The 17,861-nt window shown below is 40.6% G+C and overlaps 1 protein-coding gene across 33 annotated transcripts in view; it reads left to right on the top strand.

Annotated features, from left to right (window-relative positions):
- EPB41L2 (erythrocyte membrane protein band 4.1 like 2) overlaps positions 1-17,861 on the top strand; it is a 220,619-nt gene that overhangs the window by 124,032 nt on the left and 78,726 nt on the right. For all 33 annotated transcript variants that reach the window (XR_009263298.1, XR_009263297.1, XM_058735273.1 and 30 more), the window contains one exon: positions 8,726-8,830. Coding sequence is in view for 31 of the 33 variants with exons in the window: in XM_058735273.1 (XP_058591256.1) it covers positions 8,726-8,830 (105 nt within the window). In the remaining 2 variants the exon portion in view is untranslated. The remainder of the gene's footprint in view (positions 1-8,725; positions 8,831-17,861) is intronic.

Here is a 17,861-nt window from a genome sequence, read left to right as displayed (position 1 = left end):
AAGCAGGTTCAACATTCAGCACATAGCCTGACACAGGGCTCAATCTCAGGACCCTCACATTGTGACCTCAGCTGAAATCAAGTGTCGAGCGCTTAACCGAAAGAGCCACCCAGACCCCCCAGAAGTATTTGTATTTGAAAGAGAGGAAACTGAGGCATAGCAAAGTTAAGTGACTTGCCTCGGGTTACCTAGCTTTTAAGAAGTGGGGCTGTTGTTCAAATCCAGGTCACTGGCATTTTACTGCAGTATTTTTCCTCAATACAGTTGAGAATCAGTGATTCTAACGAAAGAGACGGTACACACTGGAATCTGGAGGGGAGAAGGAACAGTTTCAACTGGCATACCACCCCACGTCTTTCCGTGTTACCGTTATGAATTGTGTCTTGGTTCCTTTCCCCTGAATCGTGAGCATTATTTGTGGAGTGTGACACAAAGTGATCAGTGTGAAGGCAAAGAGAAGTTGTGAGCCACTGGGTCATACTGCTATGGGCAAGTTTGATTGAAGAGGAGCACTCATAAAGCGTAACCACGTGGAACCCTGAATATGTAGTGTTCAACATGAGATAGTCTGATATAGTTTCTTAATGCGAGAAGAAGCGTGTCTTTTGTTTGCCTTTTTGAATTAGCTTCCACAAGCGGATCCGTTGTAGGTTTCTTAAGGGTAACTTCTCTGGGTTTTCTGTTAGTTTTCTTACAATCAATCCTTATTCCTTAGCTCCTGTTTCTTTCCCTCTTGTCTTGGTGGCTTTACTATATTTATTATTTTTAAAAAAGAATGTCAAAACCTTTTGAATGTTCATCAGAATAATAAAATGATGGAATAATGTGATTATAGAGTAATGGATTTCATTTTATGTGGCTCGAGATCTGTGGAGTTTTCTTAATTTGAGAGTTTTAGCATTAAATCAACTATTACATCTTTTACATAGGCAAGATGTCTATTGCCTCTTATTCTCCGTATTGGTTTCAATTAGAATTTTTTTTTTAAAGATTTTATTTTTAAGTAATCTCTGTACCCAACATGTGGCTTGAACTCACAACCCTGAGATCAAGGGCTACGTGCTCCACTGTGAGCCAGCCAGTTGCCCCTTCATGCCCCTTTAGTTAGAATTCTGATGAAATACATGTAGACCTCCTCATTCTGTCTTCCATGTCTGAAATTCTTTCATATTTTCCATCTTTCTTTGTTGCATTCTGGTTACGTTTTTCAGATTCATCTTGAGGTTCACTGGTTTTCTCTTTAACCGTGCCAAAATCTGCCCATTTGGGTTATAATCTATTGTTACAAGTTTTATTTCTAGATATTCTGTTTGGTTCTTTTCAGAATCTGCTTTTTGATAGTTTATATTTTATAATATTTCTTTAAACATGTAAAACATACTTATTTTGTGTTCTGTACCTGATAATTCCATTATCTACAGTATATGAAGATCTGATTCTGATATTGCATCTAATAATAATAGTGATTGGTTTCTTTGTATGTGTTTTGATTTTTTGATTATATTTGTTGGGATTTTTTTTTTTTTTTTTTAATCTCTGGGAATAATCATTTGCTTCAGCCAGACAGCTAGATGCATCCAATTCTGAACCAGTTTAAACCAAATTCTCTTTTTTTGACATTTTTGAATCAACAAGGTAATGGGTGAACTGTTTTTTTTTTTTTTTAAGTTTAATAAATCATACTAATAGTAATAAAAAATTTTAATGCCATTCTCCAAAATCTGCTTGAGGGCCAGATCATGGTAATCTTTTTTTCCCGCATTTCTTGAGATAAATGGTCTGGAGAACAGTAATTCTGATATGGAGTAAGTTAGTAAGTGTTGTATTAAAATATGACCGTGCTTTATTTAGCCAAATAATTTTGGGGAACATCAGGTTGAATGATGGGAAACACGTTTTTTCACCATAGAACTTCCCAGGGTATCTTGCATGCAAATAGGAAGCTGCATGCCTAGTAGTTATGTACATTAAGCAGAATTTTCCTTATCCTATTCTCACTCCCCTTCTGGGGGATGTGGGTATATACATGGGACATCTCATGGGACTAGTGAGACCAATGGAACATGCTTGGCAACTAGAGGTCTACCTCCTGATACCCTTGGCTTCTGCTGATTGCCTTCTCACTATCTTCACCTCAGTGTTGATACCACTCTGCTGGAGAACCGTGTACATGCGTGCGCGTGCATCTTGTATTTAAACTCCCGAGGGAAGATGCGATTGTATTTGGTTAATCTTTATGCCCAGAGTAAGACATTGTCTTTGAGCAGAGCTGTTTATTGGATGAAGCTATCTCCAGGGCCATCGGCTATGTCCTCTGGACAAGGGAGCTAGTTATCTCTAAAGGCATAGATTCACAGGACTTGGTTTTCCCTTGGGGGATTTCTTTTTTTATTTTTTTCTGTCATTTGACTGTAAAGTTCCCAAGACCATCTATGTCTTATTTATCATTGTTTTCATGATGTCTTAACATAGGAACTAATACGTATTAGATGCTGGATCAGAATATGTTGAGCCTTTTAGCCTGGCAAGCTCTTGCAGTCGTGTGCGAGTGGGACTGTATAACTGGCAGGCAAACTGCATGGCTTGTCTCTTATGGATGGGTTACTTTTTTCATCTTCCTATAGTCTCCAGTGTCACTTGAATAGAAACTGGCCGCATCAGACTCTATAAACATCCAAAGGGGAAATTAAGTTCTTCTGAATATGCTGTTTCTCTGCCTTGAAAGAAATCATTTCCTTTAAGATTCATTTCAGATGCTACAGTCTTGGTAAAGCTGTGGTATTTCTCAGACCCTGTTACTCATCTGTTCTTGGTGTTTCCATAGCACTTTGCATATGCATCTTTTAGTACGTGTCGTACGGTATTTTTACATTCTTGCTTTTCCAGCCAGATGTTGAGTTCGTTAAGGGTGGAGATGCTGAATGGAAGCTTAAGTAATACGTGTATGCAGTTAAGATCTAATCAAGCATTTAAAATCTGTTTCCTAGAGAAGGGAAGGAGAGCATAGCGGAGAAGCAATCCGAGCATCTAGAAGATACTCTGATGTTTGTTAGATGTGGGCCAGTGAAAGAACAGTTTGTGACAGGATTCAGCTGATGGAGGAAGGCACTTGGTTTGGCACTTTGATGTGTACTGTCTCATTGGGTTAACTTGACCCGCACAGTGAGCTGTGGGATACCTGTGACTTACTTCTACAGTTAAGGAGACTATCTGGTTTGCCTATTGTCTCACTTGTCTAGTAATAGTAAAGTGCCTACAAGGTATGGATGAGGGAGGGACTAGGTCTGACTCCAGCCCCTGTGTGGATGCCCCTCATTCCCCGCCCCATGCTGCCCAGCACACTGATGCCAAATTGTGGTGGTGAGCTTTGTGGATGTTTTTACTCTTAATCTTCTGGGGGAATTCTGTCCATGAGAGCACGTTTCTATTTTTGAAATGGAAACCAGTGAGAAAGTATGATTTGTTAATAAAAATGCACTTTAAGCCAGTGTTGGAATAGGTTTCCTCTTTGAACAGAGGTATGTGTTCATAGACATTAGTTGTCTTAAATATTCTTTTGGCCCTGCTTTCAAATAGCATTTGTCAATATCAATAGCATTCATACTATCAAATAGTATGAATCTCCTTTTGTTTCTGTTACATTTCTTCATGATGTCTAACGGTTTTAGTAGTTTGCTCATTTGAAAGTAGTTGTCACATATAGCCAGATGTTTTGTAGAAATGGTAAGTTTGGGAAATTTTATCTGGTTAAAGGACAACTTATATTAGTGCTTTTTGAGTTTTTTGGCATCTTTCTAAATAAGAAGATAATTTCTGCTTTATAGTAAATAAAATGTCTTTTGTGAGTCCTTTATTAGAAATGCATAGAGGATGATGTTCAAGTAGATAGTTCATATAGGCAGGAGCTATAGTAGTTTGCTTGCTTTGTTATCTCTGATAAGGAAAGTTCCTAATTTCAAAGTGGGTGCTGAAATTGTGGCTATGGTCAGTCACTGGGAGTCTGAGTAGGTTAAATATCACCTCATTAAAATAAGTATGTTATATATAGTACACCATAATGTTTTTCCAGTTGATTCAAGAAGTATCTTATGACCACCTATTATGATGGGCCATTTTCTACTCCAGATTCTGAAGTGAACAATGTTGTTGAAGTTCACGTCAGAGAAAGTGAATTCTATCTTATTTATTACCTTTAAAATATCCATTGCTGTTATTTGCAACCGTATCTCCTCCTGGACCATGATTTTACTGCACATTTAAGAAAGCCAGCTGTCTGCTTTGCCTTCCCTTCTCCTCATAAAGTTACTCTAGAATGCCTCCAAACTCAAAGCTTTAATTATATAGGTTAATAATTACATGTAGATCAAATAATGAAATTGAGAAGCTTTCATTTTAAAAGCTTAAGCCAAAATCCCATGTAAGTGAAATTAATCACTTTTCATGTTACAAAACTCTCCAGCTTATAACAATAGGAGCCAATACTGATGAAGCACTGTGTGCCACATATACTGTTCTAAGCTCTCTGTATTACAATTTTTGGTACTCCAGTCTGTGGTGGATTTTATTCCCTTGTTTCACAGATGTGCCAAGTAAGGCAAACAGAAGTGAAGTATCTTGTCCCTGGTCACATAATTTGTTAGTAATGGAAATGAATGTAAAACTTTGGCATTTGGAATCCAGAGTTCAGTACACTTCCTTAGTATACTCTATTAGTATGTACTTTGAATATACAGACATAGACACACATACGTATTTTAAATGTCCTTAGTACTTTCCTGAATCTCTAGTGATACAATGAAGGTACAGTGCTTGCTGTGTTGAAATAATCTGTGTTGGGGCGCCTGGGTGGCGCAGTCGGTTAAGCGTCCGACTTCAGCCAGGTCACGATCTCGCGGTCCGTGAGTTCGAGCCCCGCGTCAGGCTCTGGGCTGATGGCTTGGAGCCTGGAGCCTGTTTCCGATTCTGTGTCTCCCTCTCTCTCTGACCCTCCCCCGTTCATGCTCTGTCTCTCTCTGTCCCAAAAATAAAATAAAAAACGTTGAAAAAAAAAATTTAAAATGAAATAATCTGTGTTGCTTTCACCTTCTTTCCTCTGCTATTTAGTATAATTCTGTGTATTCATTTTATTTTATTTTTATTTTTTTACTGCTTTCCACTCACAGAGTCTCCCTTAGGATCTCTTGAAGGGCTGGTTTAGTGGTCATAAACTCCTTAGTTTTTGTTTGTCTGGGAAAGCCTTTATCTCTCCTATTCTGAATGACCGCCTTGCTGGATAAAGGAGTCTTGGCTGCAGATTTTTCCTATTCAGCACATTGAATGTTTCCTGCCACTCCCTTCTGGCCTGCCAAGTGTCGGTGGACAGGTCTGCTACAACCCTTATGTCTCTACCCTTGTAGGTTAAGGCCTGTTTGTCCCTAACTGCTTTCAGAATTCTCGATTTTTGTATTGTGTTCTTCTATTTTGTCAGTTTGGCTAAGTTTCTGTCTTTTGCGTGTCTTAATAGCATGTTCTGTGTCCCACACCTGCGAGCACTATTACATTAAAAAGGCGTCATACACCGTTCAGGGCCTGGCACTTCAGGAAGTGTTTTTGGTGTATGTTGTGTGCACCCTGTTGTTGCGTTTTGGCTGCTCAGTCCCACTGGTCAGTCCTCTGGAAAACTGCTTGCCTGTAGTGGTGGAGTGTTTGGACTTTCAACCAGGCGTGCTTTGATTTGTTCATTGAAGAAACCCTGGAAAAAGAAAAAGGTAAAGGGAATCCTGATCCCATAAAAAGAGAAAAATGAAAGGGGGGGGGGTTGGGGGGGAAGAAGACCAAACAGAGAATCAAAAAAACTATAATGCTAAATCCAGAGAAAGAGAAAGGAAAATAAAGGATAGAAAAGGTGTAAAAAGAATAAAAAATGCCTGATTGAACAAATGTACACGCACGCACACACACACACACACACACACGTATGTATATTTATTATTAGTATATATAATTCACCAAAAACAAATCCAAAATTATGAGCCTGGTTCCAAAAGAAAAAGAGGAGGGTAGAAACAAAAAGACAAAGAAAAATTAAAAAAAACCCACAGCTATTGGTCCCTGGGGCCGTGGCTGTGCTGGTCTGGAGGAGAGGCGGTCTGGTACGGTCAGTGTCAATCTTACTTGGGTAGATGTGCAGTTACCAGGCATGGAAGGGCAGGTTTGGTATAAGCGGGTCTCACCTCCATGGGGGGACTGCCGTGTTGCTCCCTGAAGCCCCACCTTTGGTGATGGGGAGAAAAATGACACCCCCCCCCCCCCCAATCTCTGCTCCCCAGACCAGGTGTCTCAAACCACGCTGTTAAGGCAGCCCTCACAGAATAGGTCGACTTGCCCTACTCCACTCTCTCCCACGCACTCAGCTGGGATTCAAAACCCAGTGTCTTCAAGGGCCCTGCACCTCACAGAGCCTGCTCTGGGGTAGCGCCACTCTGCCCTGCTGATAAAGGCCTTTGGCTTGGGCCTGGAAAAGTCTTTTGTCCCTGGGGGAGGCAATAAACCTTCTTCCCACAGTGCTTGAGGAAAGGGACTGTTCTCTCTCAGGGTGCCCCTGAGATCCTACTGCGCCCCAGGGTTGGCTCCTTCTGCCCCCAGGTGCGTGCACAGGGCTCTGGCTTCAGTCTGGAGAAAGTTTTGCACTTTAGAAAGCTCCGAGTTTCAGCTCCTAAGGCTGTTTGCAAAATAGAAACTGGCACTCACCGTATTTCTCATCCCCCAGTCTGTGGTCTGGAGAGGTTTGCCTCTTGTGCTAACTGGATACTGCAATTTCACAGCCCCTCTCTCCTCTTTCTCTTTTTCTCTTTCTCTTTCTCTTTCTCTTTCTCTTTCTCTTTCTCTTTCTCTTTCTCTTTCTCTTTCTCTTTCTCTTTCTCTTTCTCTTTCTCTTTCTCTTTCGTCTCTCCACAGAAGGAGTTCCCTACCCTCCATACCCGTGCCAATTTATCTCCCCCAGTTTTCACATACATGCACCTCTGTCCCACCAAGCGGTCTCACTCCACCTGTGGAGATAGTTCTGCCACTCCGCAGATTGACTTCCTGGATGTCCCAAGTGATCTGACCCGATTACAGCTGTGTTTGAGGGACAAGGAAAATCCTTGTCCCCTTATATCTCTGCCATCTTAGCTCTGCTCCCCTCTTTTTAAAAGAAACATTACTCTAAAACATTTAATAATGAAAGTTCCAGATCCTCCTTTGCATGTCTCTCAGGCATTAGTTTTCCACCTCTGCTCCCACAAAGAGAAGGAAGAAAGGTTAGAGGAGAGAAAAACAGACCCTTGCATTGAGTTTCTGAAGACTGTCTTTTGAAACTCCTTATCAGAGTTGTACTCATTTGAAGTTAAAATGTCTTTTATTCCATTTTTGTTCTGTTTTTAAATGTTTATTTGGGGAGAGAGGGAGAGAGAGAATCCCAAGCTCTGCTGCAATCACATTGCCCAGTGTGGGGCTTGATCTGATGAACTGTGAGGTCATGATCTAAGCCAAAATCAAGAGTTGGACGCTTAACAAACTGAGCCATCTGGGTGCCCCTCTTATTCCATTTTTAAAGATAAATGCGTGGGAGACCTCAGTTTCCACATAGTGGATTAACTAATAAGTATCTTTTGATGGCATTAGGGCATTCATCTTGAGAATGAAAAAGTCTGAGGGCGTGTTCAGTTTTCACTTGTAGTCCAGGGGCCAGCTTCTGTCTATGCAGGGGATGGAGGGGTGTGTGTGACCTGACCTTGCAGTTTGAGTGTTCCCAGGGGTCTGCGTTTTCATTGGAAATGAGTCACCACTTTGTTTTGCCATTGATTAGACTATGAGTTTTTCTTCTGTGCCTGTCCAAGGCTTTTACATCTCTGGATAGCAGCTTCTTAAACAAAATACATCAAACTACTTAAGACAAAATCCATCCTTAGAGACCACTGATTTTATTCTCCTAGTTCCATTCCCTTGTATCTTAAAATATTGTTCTGAAGAATGTGCTGTCATTCTTGAGAAAAAGCATAGCTTGAATTGAAAAATAATTTTTTTTTTCCTCTTCTACAAATTGTGGAACAAAAAAGCCTAAGTACTGATGGGATAAATCATGTTAGGATCCACTGAAGAATAGGGCTAAATGATTTTCCTGGGGGAGTGTATTTCACAAATATAATATAAGCCACCTTGAGGAATTTTGAGGGAGGCAGTTTGGATGTGTTTTTGTACTACTTTATTTTTTAAGTTTACTTATTTTAGAGAGCACAAGTGGGAGAGGGGCAGAGGGAGAGCGAGAGGGAGACACAGAATCCAAAACAGGCTTCAGGCTCTGAGCTGACAGAGAGCCTGACACAGGGCTCAAACACATAAACTGCGAGATCATGACCTGAGCCCAAGTTGGATGCTTAATCGACTAAGCCACCCAGGTGTCTCTGTTTTTGTACTATTATAAAAATAAGTGAACTCCTAGCATCTTACTTTTTGATTCTGTTTTATATTTTCATAGAGTAGCAAGTAAAGCATTTGATCACGCCTTCATTTTAGAATGTATGCCTTGTGTAGGGAGGAGGAAGGATTCTAAAGTGAAAAGGTTATTAATCACTCTTGTATTATAAGAGATTAGAAAACAAATATATTATGCTAAATAATATTATCTGATGTGAAGTCCTTTATTTGTAGTACTCATGGAATCTTTAGTGCTTGAAAAGTAAAGATGTCATTTCTTTTCCCTCAGAAATGTGCGAAGGGACAAGTGTTATTTGACAAAGTGTGCGAACATCTCAATCTCTTGGAAAAGGACTATTTTGGACTTTTATTTCAGGAAAGCCCTGAACAGAAAGTAAGTGAAATGATTTCAAGTTTGTTTGTTTCTTCTTAGGAAAATACTGTATTTTTTTCCTCAAGTGGTATAAGATTTTAGCTTTAAAATAATTTATTTTGACACATTTTATATTGTAGAAATTTGCTAAATACTAAAACCTTGTATAGAGAGAATCACCTATAACTTTTTGCCACTGTGTGAGTGTATATGCTTTTCCACTAATACTATAAGCAGACAGAATGGGATATCTCATCCTGTGTTAATTATTAGAGACTAAAAGAACTGTTTTAAAATGTTTTATGTTGAATTTTTAGCTCTTGAATTCACCTGTATGCTGGGAGTTAAGCATGCCTAGAACAGGGAAGGAAGCATCTTAGAAGGAATGTACTTACCTGGAGGCTGGGGAGAGAGCGTTTGCCATGCTGTACAGACTGTGGTGGCCATGTGGAGTGAATGTGTTCCTTGCCCTGTTTTGGGTTACTGAGGGCAAAAAAGGAGGTGGTGCCCATCTGGACACAGGTTGGGTAGATATGAGCTGCCAGGACCCAGTGCAAATCAAGTGTGTTGAGATTGCTGTGCTCCAAGAGTTTCCCAAGACACTAAGCAGGAGCATCAGAGTCCTTTAGATGCTTAATGCCAATTCCGGGGACCGTCAGGACTTTTCAGTTTCATATGTAAATTAAAGAGAGATATATTAATTCATTCTGGCAATTAACCAGAATTAACCTGCAGCCTTCTGTCTTAGTCAATTTAGGCATTTCTAACAAAGTACCATAGAGTGAGTGGTTGAGAAACAACACCGGAAGGCTGGGCAGTCCACGATCAAGATACCAGCAGGTTCTGTGTCTGGTGATGGCCCACTTCTTGGTTCATAAAGGTAGTGCCTTCTGTAACCTCACATGGCAGAAGGGACAGGCAGCTCTCTGAGCCTCTTTTATAAGGATGCTACTCCCATCCATGAGGGTTCCACCTTCATGATCTCATCACCTCCTAAAGGCCCCACCTCCAAATACTATCACATTGGGGATTAGGTTTCAAGGTATGAATGGGGGAGGGGAGGACAAACATTCAGTCTCTAGCACTTTCCTCATTGTCAAGCAAGGACTGTTCCTTCTCTACTTCACTTTGACTAATGGTAGAGAAGATACTGAGTGTAGGAGTGAAGAGTAAAGGTTTGGTCCTCTGGCACCCTAGAGCGAAGCCCTCTCAAGTCTGTTAGATTGTGCCTGTGGACAGACTCACTGTGATCATTCTGTCTGAGGATGCCCGGAGCATTTGGTCACAGTCAAAGGAGGTACTTTCTAGCATCTGACATTTTACGTCACAGTCAATAGAACACAACATAGTAGATGAACATAGGCTGTGAAGTTATTTGCCCACATGCTGTCATTGTTTATATGTCCTGGTAATGAAATACAGGGTACTAAGGGTGATAATTATCTATAAATTAAAGTTTCTCAATTGGCTTAGTTTTTAAAGTCTTGATACCTAATTGGTTTAATTCCACATTTAAGCCAAAGACTATTAAATTGGATGCCTGCCTACAGAATAGTATGTGAATATTCTTACTAGAATTCTGTTTAGAATACTTTTTTCAGAAGTAATAACAAATTAGATATTCAACTAAATAAACTAGTTGCTCTTTTTAGACTTGAAATTAAAAGTGGTCTTGATAATGTTTCCAACCATGGGCCTTCTGCTGGTCCGCAAAGCTATGAAAGAGAAAGTGATGGGAATTGGCTATCGTTATCCACTTTTTCTGAGACTACATATGGGGAGATTCATAAAAGCATTTAAGCCGTGTGGAAAAAGGGAAACCATTTAGCATGTTGTAAAATATGCAGGAAAACACGTTCTGTTAGTAGAAACAGGATATGCTACATAAAGACATCTGGTATGTCTGCAACACTAGATTTACATAAGAAAGAGTGGTATTTAGCTAGGATTCACTAGTTTTTATTTTTTACAACTTCCAATATATGTGTCTAATCCATATCTTTGACCTGAATCTTCGACTCCTATTTAGCTGCCTACTGGATACTGCACTGCAGTCCATTGTCTCCAGGCAAGCTGGCATCTGCCCCTTAAACTTCATCTGTTCCCTGAAGAGTTAGGTAGAGATTCCTTCCACCTCCTTCCATTGCTTATCAGTCAAAATTTCTGTCTTTTCTACCCACTAACATCCTTCTCTTGGTTCTCTCTATCCACAGTTTTGCTTTGGTTTAGGTCCCTGTCCTCTCTTGCTTTGACCATTTTGTTAGCCTCCTATGTGGATTAACTGCCTGGCCCCAGGCCCCTATGGTGATGCTTCCTTCACACTGCTGCTAGATTGAGTTCTCTGAAGTGCACATTGGATCTTGGCTCTCCCTGGCGTAACACCATTTACTGGATACAATCTAATCGTCTTAGTATGGCTTACAAGGCTCCACTTTCATTTCATTTTCCAGTAACCTCTCACATACGGTCTGGATTCAGTCCACACCAGATTTCTCTCCTAACAGGAGCCTTGTTGGTCCATACTATATCTGCTTGAACATATTATTCTTTACCTTTGGAATGCCCTTCCCATTCTTTTTTGTATCTGAGTGCCTACTTAACATTTAAGTATCCTGCCCTATGAGAGTTTCCTTGACCATTTACTACCACCATCCCTCCAGCTCCCAACTCAAGGGGAGTTGATGTTTCTTCCATCTGTTATCTAGACGTTCAGCACAAACCTTATTTATGTCCATCTTTCTTCCTGTTACTCTAGGAACTTCTTGAGGGCAGAGACCATACCTTTTTATCTTTGAGGCCTCCGTCTATCTAGACATTAACAAATATCTATTAAATAGTGCCTTTGTGCCATCTCACGCCCATTAGCATGGCCACCAGCAAGAAAACAAAAGAAGAGTTAGTGAGGATATGAAGAAATTGGAATCCTTGAGCACTGGTGGTGGGAATGTAAAATGGTGCAGCTATAATGGAAAATAGTACAGAGGTTACTCAAAATATTAGAAATTATATGATCTAGCAATCCCACTTCTGGGTGTATATCCAAAAGTATTGAAAGCAGCATCTTGAAGAGATATTTGCACACACACGTTCATTGTGACATTATTCACAATAGCCAAGAGGTGGAAGCAATCCAGTGTCCATCAGTGAATGAATTGGATAAACAAAATGTTGTCCATACAAAATGTGGTGAATGGAATATTATTGAGCCTTAAGGAAGGAAGGAAATCCTGTCACAAGGATGAAGCTAGAGGACATTATATTAAGTGAAATAAACCAGTCACGAAAGGACAAGCACTATGATTCCACTTAAATGAAGTATCCATGATCAAGTTCATGGAAACAAAAAGTAGAATGGTGTTGCCAGGGACTGGGGCACAGGGAAAATGGGGAGCGATCATTCAATGGGAATAGAGTTTCAGTTTTATAAAACGAAAGCATTTCAGAATCTGTTGTATAGCATTGCTCAACTGTATACTAAAAAATGGTTAAGATGGTAAACTTTAGGTTAAAAAAAAATTACCTGTGTGCAAAGCAGTGGTACTCCTGCGAATCTAGCAGTGAACAGTTAAGACAAAGACCCTGCCATCACGATGTCCCCACTTACGTTCCAGTTGAGGAGACTGTGAAAAACTGAGTTACACAGTTACTAACATTTGATTACTGCTCTATAGGAGAGCATATTGACGCTGAGACGGCTAGGAGAGAGAATGCTGTTTAAGGAGAGACACAAAGTGGGTGGGCTTGGGCCGTGAGAGGGACAGGGAGGAGAGGGACATGAGCGGCACTGCTCACCCCAAGCAGGAAGTGGCCTCAGGTGAAATTGTGGTCGAGAAAGACAAGTAAATGATTGAAGACCGATTGAGGAAAGAGGTAGAATCAATCAGCTGACTGGGTGTGAGGGATGACCCAACACTAATAAGAGGGTCTGGATTCTTGGATGGGTGGAAGTGCCATGTAGTGAGTTGGGGAGGGCCCATCGTGGGATGGCAGGGCGTATCACGAGTATCATGTTGACTTTAGGTCAGATAACTTACTTGTTCTTCTAAAAGCTGTTAATACATGCCTTGAAGAATGGCTGCTAGTGTGGAGCAGGCATTCCAGGTGGAATCCATCTCAATAATAAAGTGTGCAGTGGGGCAGTTTTATTTCTGGATGGAAATATCATATTTATATTGAGGCTCGTAGTTAAGCAGACTTATTTATAACTTCATTTTTAAAAGAATCCAAGGTTGCTTTTATCATAAAACATGTTCCGAGTAAAATAGAGGTGACTATTAATAGCTAATCATTCTGGGATTCTCACAATGCACCAGGCTGTGTTCTAGCACTTTACAAGTGTTGTCTCCTGTAGTTTTCAGAACCCCGAAAGGTTGGTATTACGAACCACACTTTGTAAACACAGAAAGATGAGGCATAGAGAAGTTAAATAATTCACCCAAGGTCACCTAGCCAATGAATAGTAACAGTACGGTTCAAAACTGGGTAAACTAGGAAGGAAAAAAAATAGAAAATGCAACAATTTTTAATTTTCTGTCAAGGCATAAAAATGGGTATGCTATTTTATAGCTATCATGACTGGAAAAATGGAAGAATATCGTCTTGCCTTGGAGGGATTTTTCATCTTAACGCAATTCTAAAAGACATCCTGCAAGACTTCATATATGGGTTGTTGAAGGATACTATGGACTACGTTCCCAGTGTGAATTCTCCAGCTGATGTTTCTATAATGGTGTCAATAAATTTAAGGGTGACCCGACTTACTGACAGTGATTCTGTGAGATTCCTTGGCCGTGCTTCCTTAAAGGAACTTTTCCCTTCTTGGCAGAATCACCTGGGAGATGAATTTCCAACTAAGAATTTCATTTTTCTCCTGTCCAGTCTTATGTACTGTTCACTACACACATGTACCCACATGTGCCCCTCCCCCTCCCCCCCCCCCCCCCTTTAGGCTCCCTCTTCCCCGATTAAAAATGGTGCTATCACTGTTTATAAATGGGATATTGCAGGATGTCTTGTGCTGTGTTAAGTAGATGGGATACATCCTGTCCCTCACGTATTTTGGGACCGAAAATAGATTAACTTTTTGGTCAGTGTCTTAGTCCATTTGGGCTGCTATCACAAACTGTCAGAGACTGGGTGGCTTATCAAAACAGGAATTTTTCACATTTCTGGAGGGTTGGAAGTTCAAGATCAGGGCCTCAGCAGATTTAGTGTCTGGTAAGGATCTGCTTCCTGGTTCACAAACCATGCCTTCTTGATGTGTCCTTACATGGTGGAAAGGATGAGGGACTTCTCTGGAGCCTCTTTTGTAAGGGTGCTAATCCCAATATGAGGGTTCCACTCTCATGACCCAATTACCCCCAGAGGCCCCACCTCTTAGTACCATCACATTGGACTCTAGGATTTCAACATAGGAATTTTAGGGGGACACAAACCTTCTGACCATAGCATTCAGGCTAATATTACCCAAGTAGATACACTTCTAGTAATCTCAGTTCCATGACACAACTTAACATACCCTGTCCTAAATACCAGCTGGGCATTTATCAGTAACTAGATAGAGGACACTTTTATTACCCGACAAGGGCCTGTGATATGAAAATCTTAAATTGTTGTGTAAGGGCAAATCTATAAACTTTAGAAATGCTATTAGCCCTTTAATATTAACATTCTATTATAGAAAATGAGAATTGTGACAAATACTCTGAATGTGGACAGGTAAGGGACATCCTGCACAGAAGAAAAGTAATCTCTCCAGCATGAATGAGGGTGGTGTGTGGGAGCAATTTCAAGTTGCTTGACAGGGCTGGGGGATGAGGCAGTTTCAGAGTCTCTGTATAGGAGGGACCTGTGAGCGATTGGCAAGTTACAAGGAGTTGTTGGGAGGGCACCTGGGTGGCTCAGTCGGTTAAGTGTCCAACCCTTTATCTCCGTTTAGGTCTTGATCTCAGGGTGGTAAGTTTGAGCTCTGTGTTGGGCTCCCATGCCTGGTGTGGAACTTGCTTAAGAAAAGTTGGGTACTTGTCTTGAAGCTGTGTTTTCTCAGCAAGCAGTGTTTTAACTTACATCATGGGTTAATTTGGGGTGGCTTTGTGGAGAGTGTTGGCGATCATGGGAAAGCTAGGCAAAGAACATTTTTTGGAAAGCCTTGTATCTTGTGCTAAGGAATCTAGATATTCTGATGTGAAGGGTTTTTATAAAGAAAGTGACATGGTCAGATTTGCATTTCAGAAAGAATAACCTGTTCGTGTTGTGAACGGAGATCATAGGTGACTGAGACCGGAGGCAGAAGAAGGTCCGTCATCTAGTCCAGGGATGGTGGAAACTAGGGCAATGACATTAGGAGTGAAGACGAAGGGCAGAGGTACTGAGTAGGTAATGTCTGTAGGACTTTGTGACTCCTCATCTCTGTGGCATAAAGGCAATGGGGGGAGGGGTTGGGGTTAAGTTCCACATTTGGGGCTTGGGGAGCTGGTTGGAGACTCTTACATGGGGACTTTGGAGGAGGAGCAGCAGTTTGGGGTTGGGAGCAGAGAGGAAATCTCATTTTCATTTTTCTAAGTTGGAAGTGCATGTAGGTTGTGGGCTAGATGATGATTAGGGATCAGGGAGTGGGTGAGGGCTGAGGAAAGTTAACAGTAAGGAATGTGAGAGTGAGCATAAACTAGTGTTTAAGGAAGGCTGGCTTTGAAGAGGACAGGTGGGAGAATGATACAACAGGATATAGACCAGCACAGTCCAATAGAACTTTTCATGACGATGAGATGTTCTAGATCTGCTCTATCTAATATGGCAGCCACTAGCCACAGATGGCTATTGATCCCTTGAAATATGGCTGGTGTGACAGAAGAAGTGAAGTGGAATTTTATTCAGTTGTACAAATTTAAATTTAAGTAGCCTCTTATGACTGGTGGCTATTATGTATGACAGCACAGAGTGTTTACTAAGGATTTTGGGGGTTGACTGATTTGCTTGGATGGAAAGAACTTCGACTTTGGCTGTGGGAATGTCCAAGGAGAGGGTGCGGTTGGAGCGAGAGGAAAAGGAATGATGGTGGAAACTCCTGAAGTGGAGAAGAGAAAGAGGATAAGCTTTTAATAAAGAGGGCAGCCTCATCCCCTAAGTCTGCAAGAAGGAAGACCAGGAGTGGTGTATCTGTAAGTAAATCTTAGTTAAGTGAAGTGCAGCCTCAAAGCTCTGAGAAATAGAGGGTGAAATTGTCTGCTAAGAGTGACTAGGGGGTAGCACTGGGGACCCAGAGAGGCAGACTACTAAGGACAAGTATGTGGATTGCTGTTGACAGTCCAGCCGAGATTGGAGATCATACAATTGTGATGGCAACAGAATACATCGGTGTTTTTCTCTAATTGCCATCTGCACCCTGGGTCTAATAGTGGAGAACTGGAGTATCATAGCGGTTCCCAGTTGGGTGTGTTCACAATGGTGATGGTAAGATGGACAGAAGATCTAGAAAACTGGAGATGCTGCTGAGATGGTAATCCAGCTGCTTATTCACCAGAGACCCAGGAAAGAACATAACTGAAGCTGAAATGGGCTAGTAGGTTGGGAGAAGATGGCTGGGGGCCAAAGGATGAAAGTCCAAGGAAGCTGAAGATTAGGTACTGTGAAAATTAGTGGGTAGAAAACTTAGCAGGAGAGGAAAGGGTTGTATCTGAGAATGGGATGATGAAATCTAATGAGGGTGGAGGACACTGTGTGATGAGAAGACCTAGTGTTCAGGGCGAGAAGATATGGCTGGAGTTGAGGAGAGTCTCAGGTCATTGAGGCAGAGAATATTAGTATAAGGTTAAGTTTGGAGGGGTTCTATATCTCTTAATTCCTTATTTTCTTTTGCAGTTTCTCTTATGAAGTGGGGATGAAAATGCCCATATAATGATTAGGCACACACTTCTATCTAGGCTTTAACCAAAGAACATAAGAAGAATAAACAATTGGCTGTGCTTTCTGAAATTTCTAACCTCAGGAAATTTAACGCTTACATGTAATTGGCAGTATACTTAATTATTCATGTATAATCTGATTTGCTTTCATGACTTTTATATTTTTTATTCATTCTCACGTAGACAAAACCCAGTCCTCAAGACATCTAGGCAAAAGGACTCTTATTTTTCTAATATAGACTTGAATGGTGTCCTAATTTTTTCCCCGAAGGATGTTATTACCATTGTATCAGCTTGGCTTAATCAGTCCTATTGTGTTTGAAACCCACGTAGTTTCAACAATAGGATACTATAGCATACAGAAATTTAAGCTGCTGGCTTTTTCATGCTGAATATTATCTCTATTTATAGAAGTTTCAATCACTTATTTCAACATATTATAAACTGAAGGTGAGGTAAAGCTATGGTTATTTGTATAAAAATTTTCCATGGAGAAAAAAATCTAAACTCTCCTTTGATTTTAGTGTAGTACTTTCTCATGGTTGAGATCTTGAGTTGGAAGCTTTTCAATTTACTCTAAGTATGAAAATCTATCATTATTACTGTTAGAACTTTTTAATGTCTCTTGAAGTTTTATGTAAACTTTACTATGGAAAATGCCATTAAAAATTTGTGGAATCAAGCAACATGTTACTCGTTTATGTATGGAATTTCAAGTCCATATAGTTCTTGTATTCATGTCTAACTGGAACCATCATTAAGGGTTTTGGACCCTCTTTAAAGGGAAAAACATTGTCTTAAATTTTTGATGTTAATAGAGTTTGGCATCTAGCCCAGGGATTGTTATTTTGCTTCAAGCCATATTGAAAGAGGAGCTTGTTAGAAGTGTAGTTGATATCCACAGCTAACTTTATGAAAATTGATTAAAGTGTCTGTCTGATAGCCTGTCCATTTCCCTCCGGAAAACAGAACTAAAAACTCAAATATGCTGTTTGTCATATATAAACTATTCTTTAATAAAATTCTATATTCAATCCAGTTGTACGTTCTCGTACCACAGACAAGAGTTGAATCACGTTCTCCCAGGTGCGTAGTGAACATTTTGCTCTAATGTAGAAAGGCTGGAACTTTCCTGCTAATGCCAGCATTAG

Source organism: Neofelis nebulosa, chromosome 6, assembly GCF_028018385.1.
Source record: "Neofelis nebulosa isolate mNeoNeb1 chromosome 6, mNeoNeb1.pri, whole genome shotgun sequence".
Lineage (NCBI taxonomy): Eukaryota > Metazoa > Chordata > Mammalia > Carnivora > Felidae > Neofelis > Neofelis nebulosa.
Note: the sequence above shows the minus strand (reverse complement) of the source record. Positions and strands in the feature narration are given on the sequence as shown.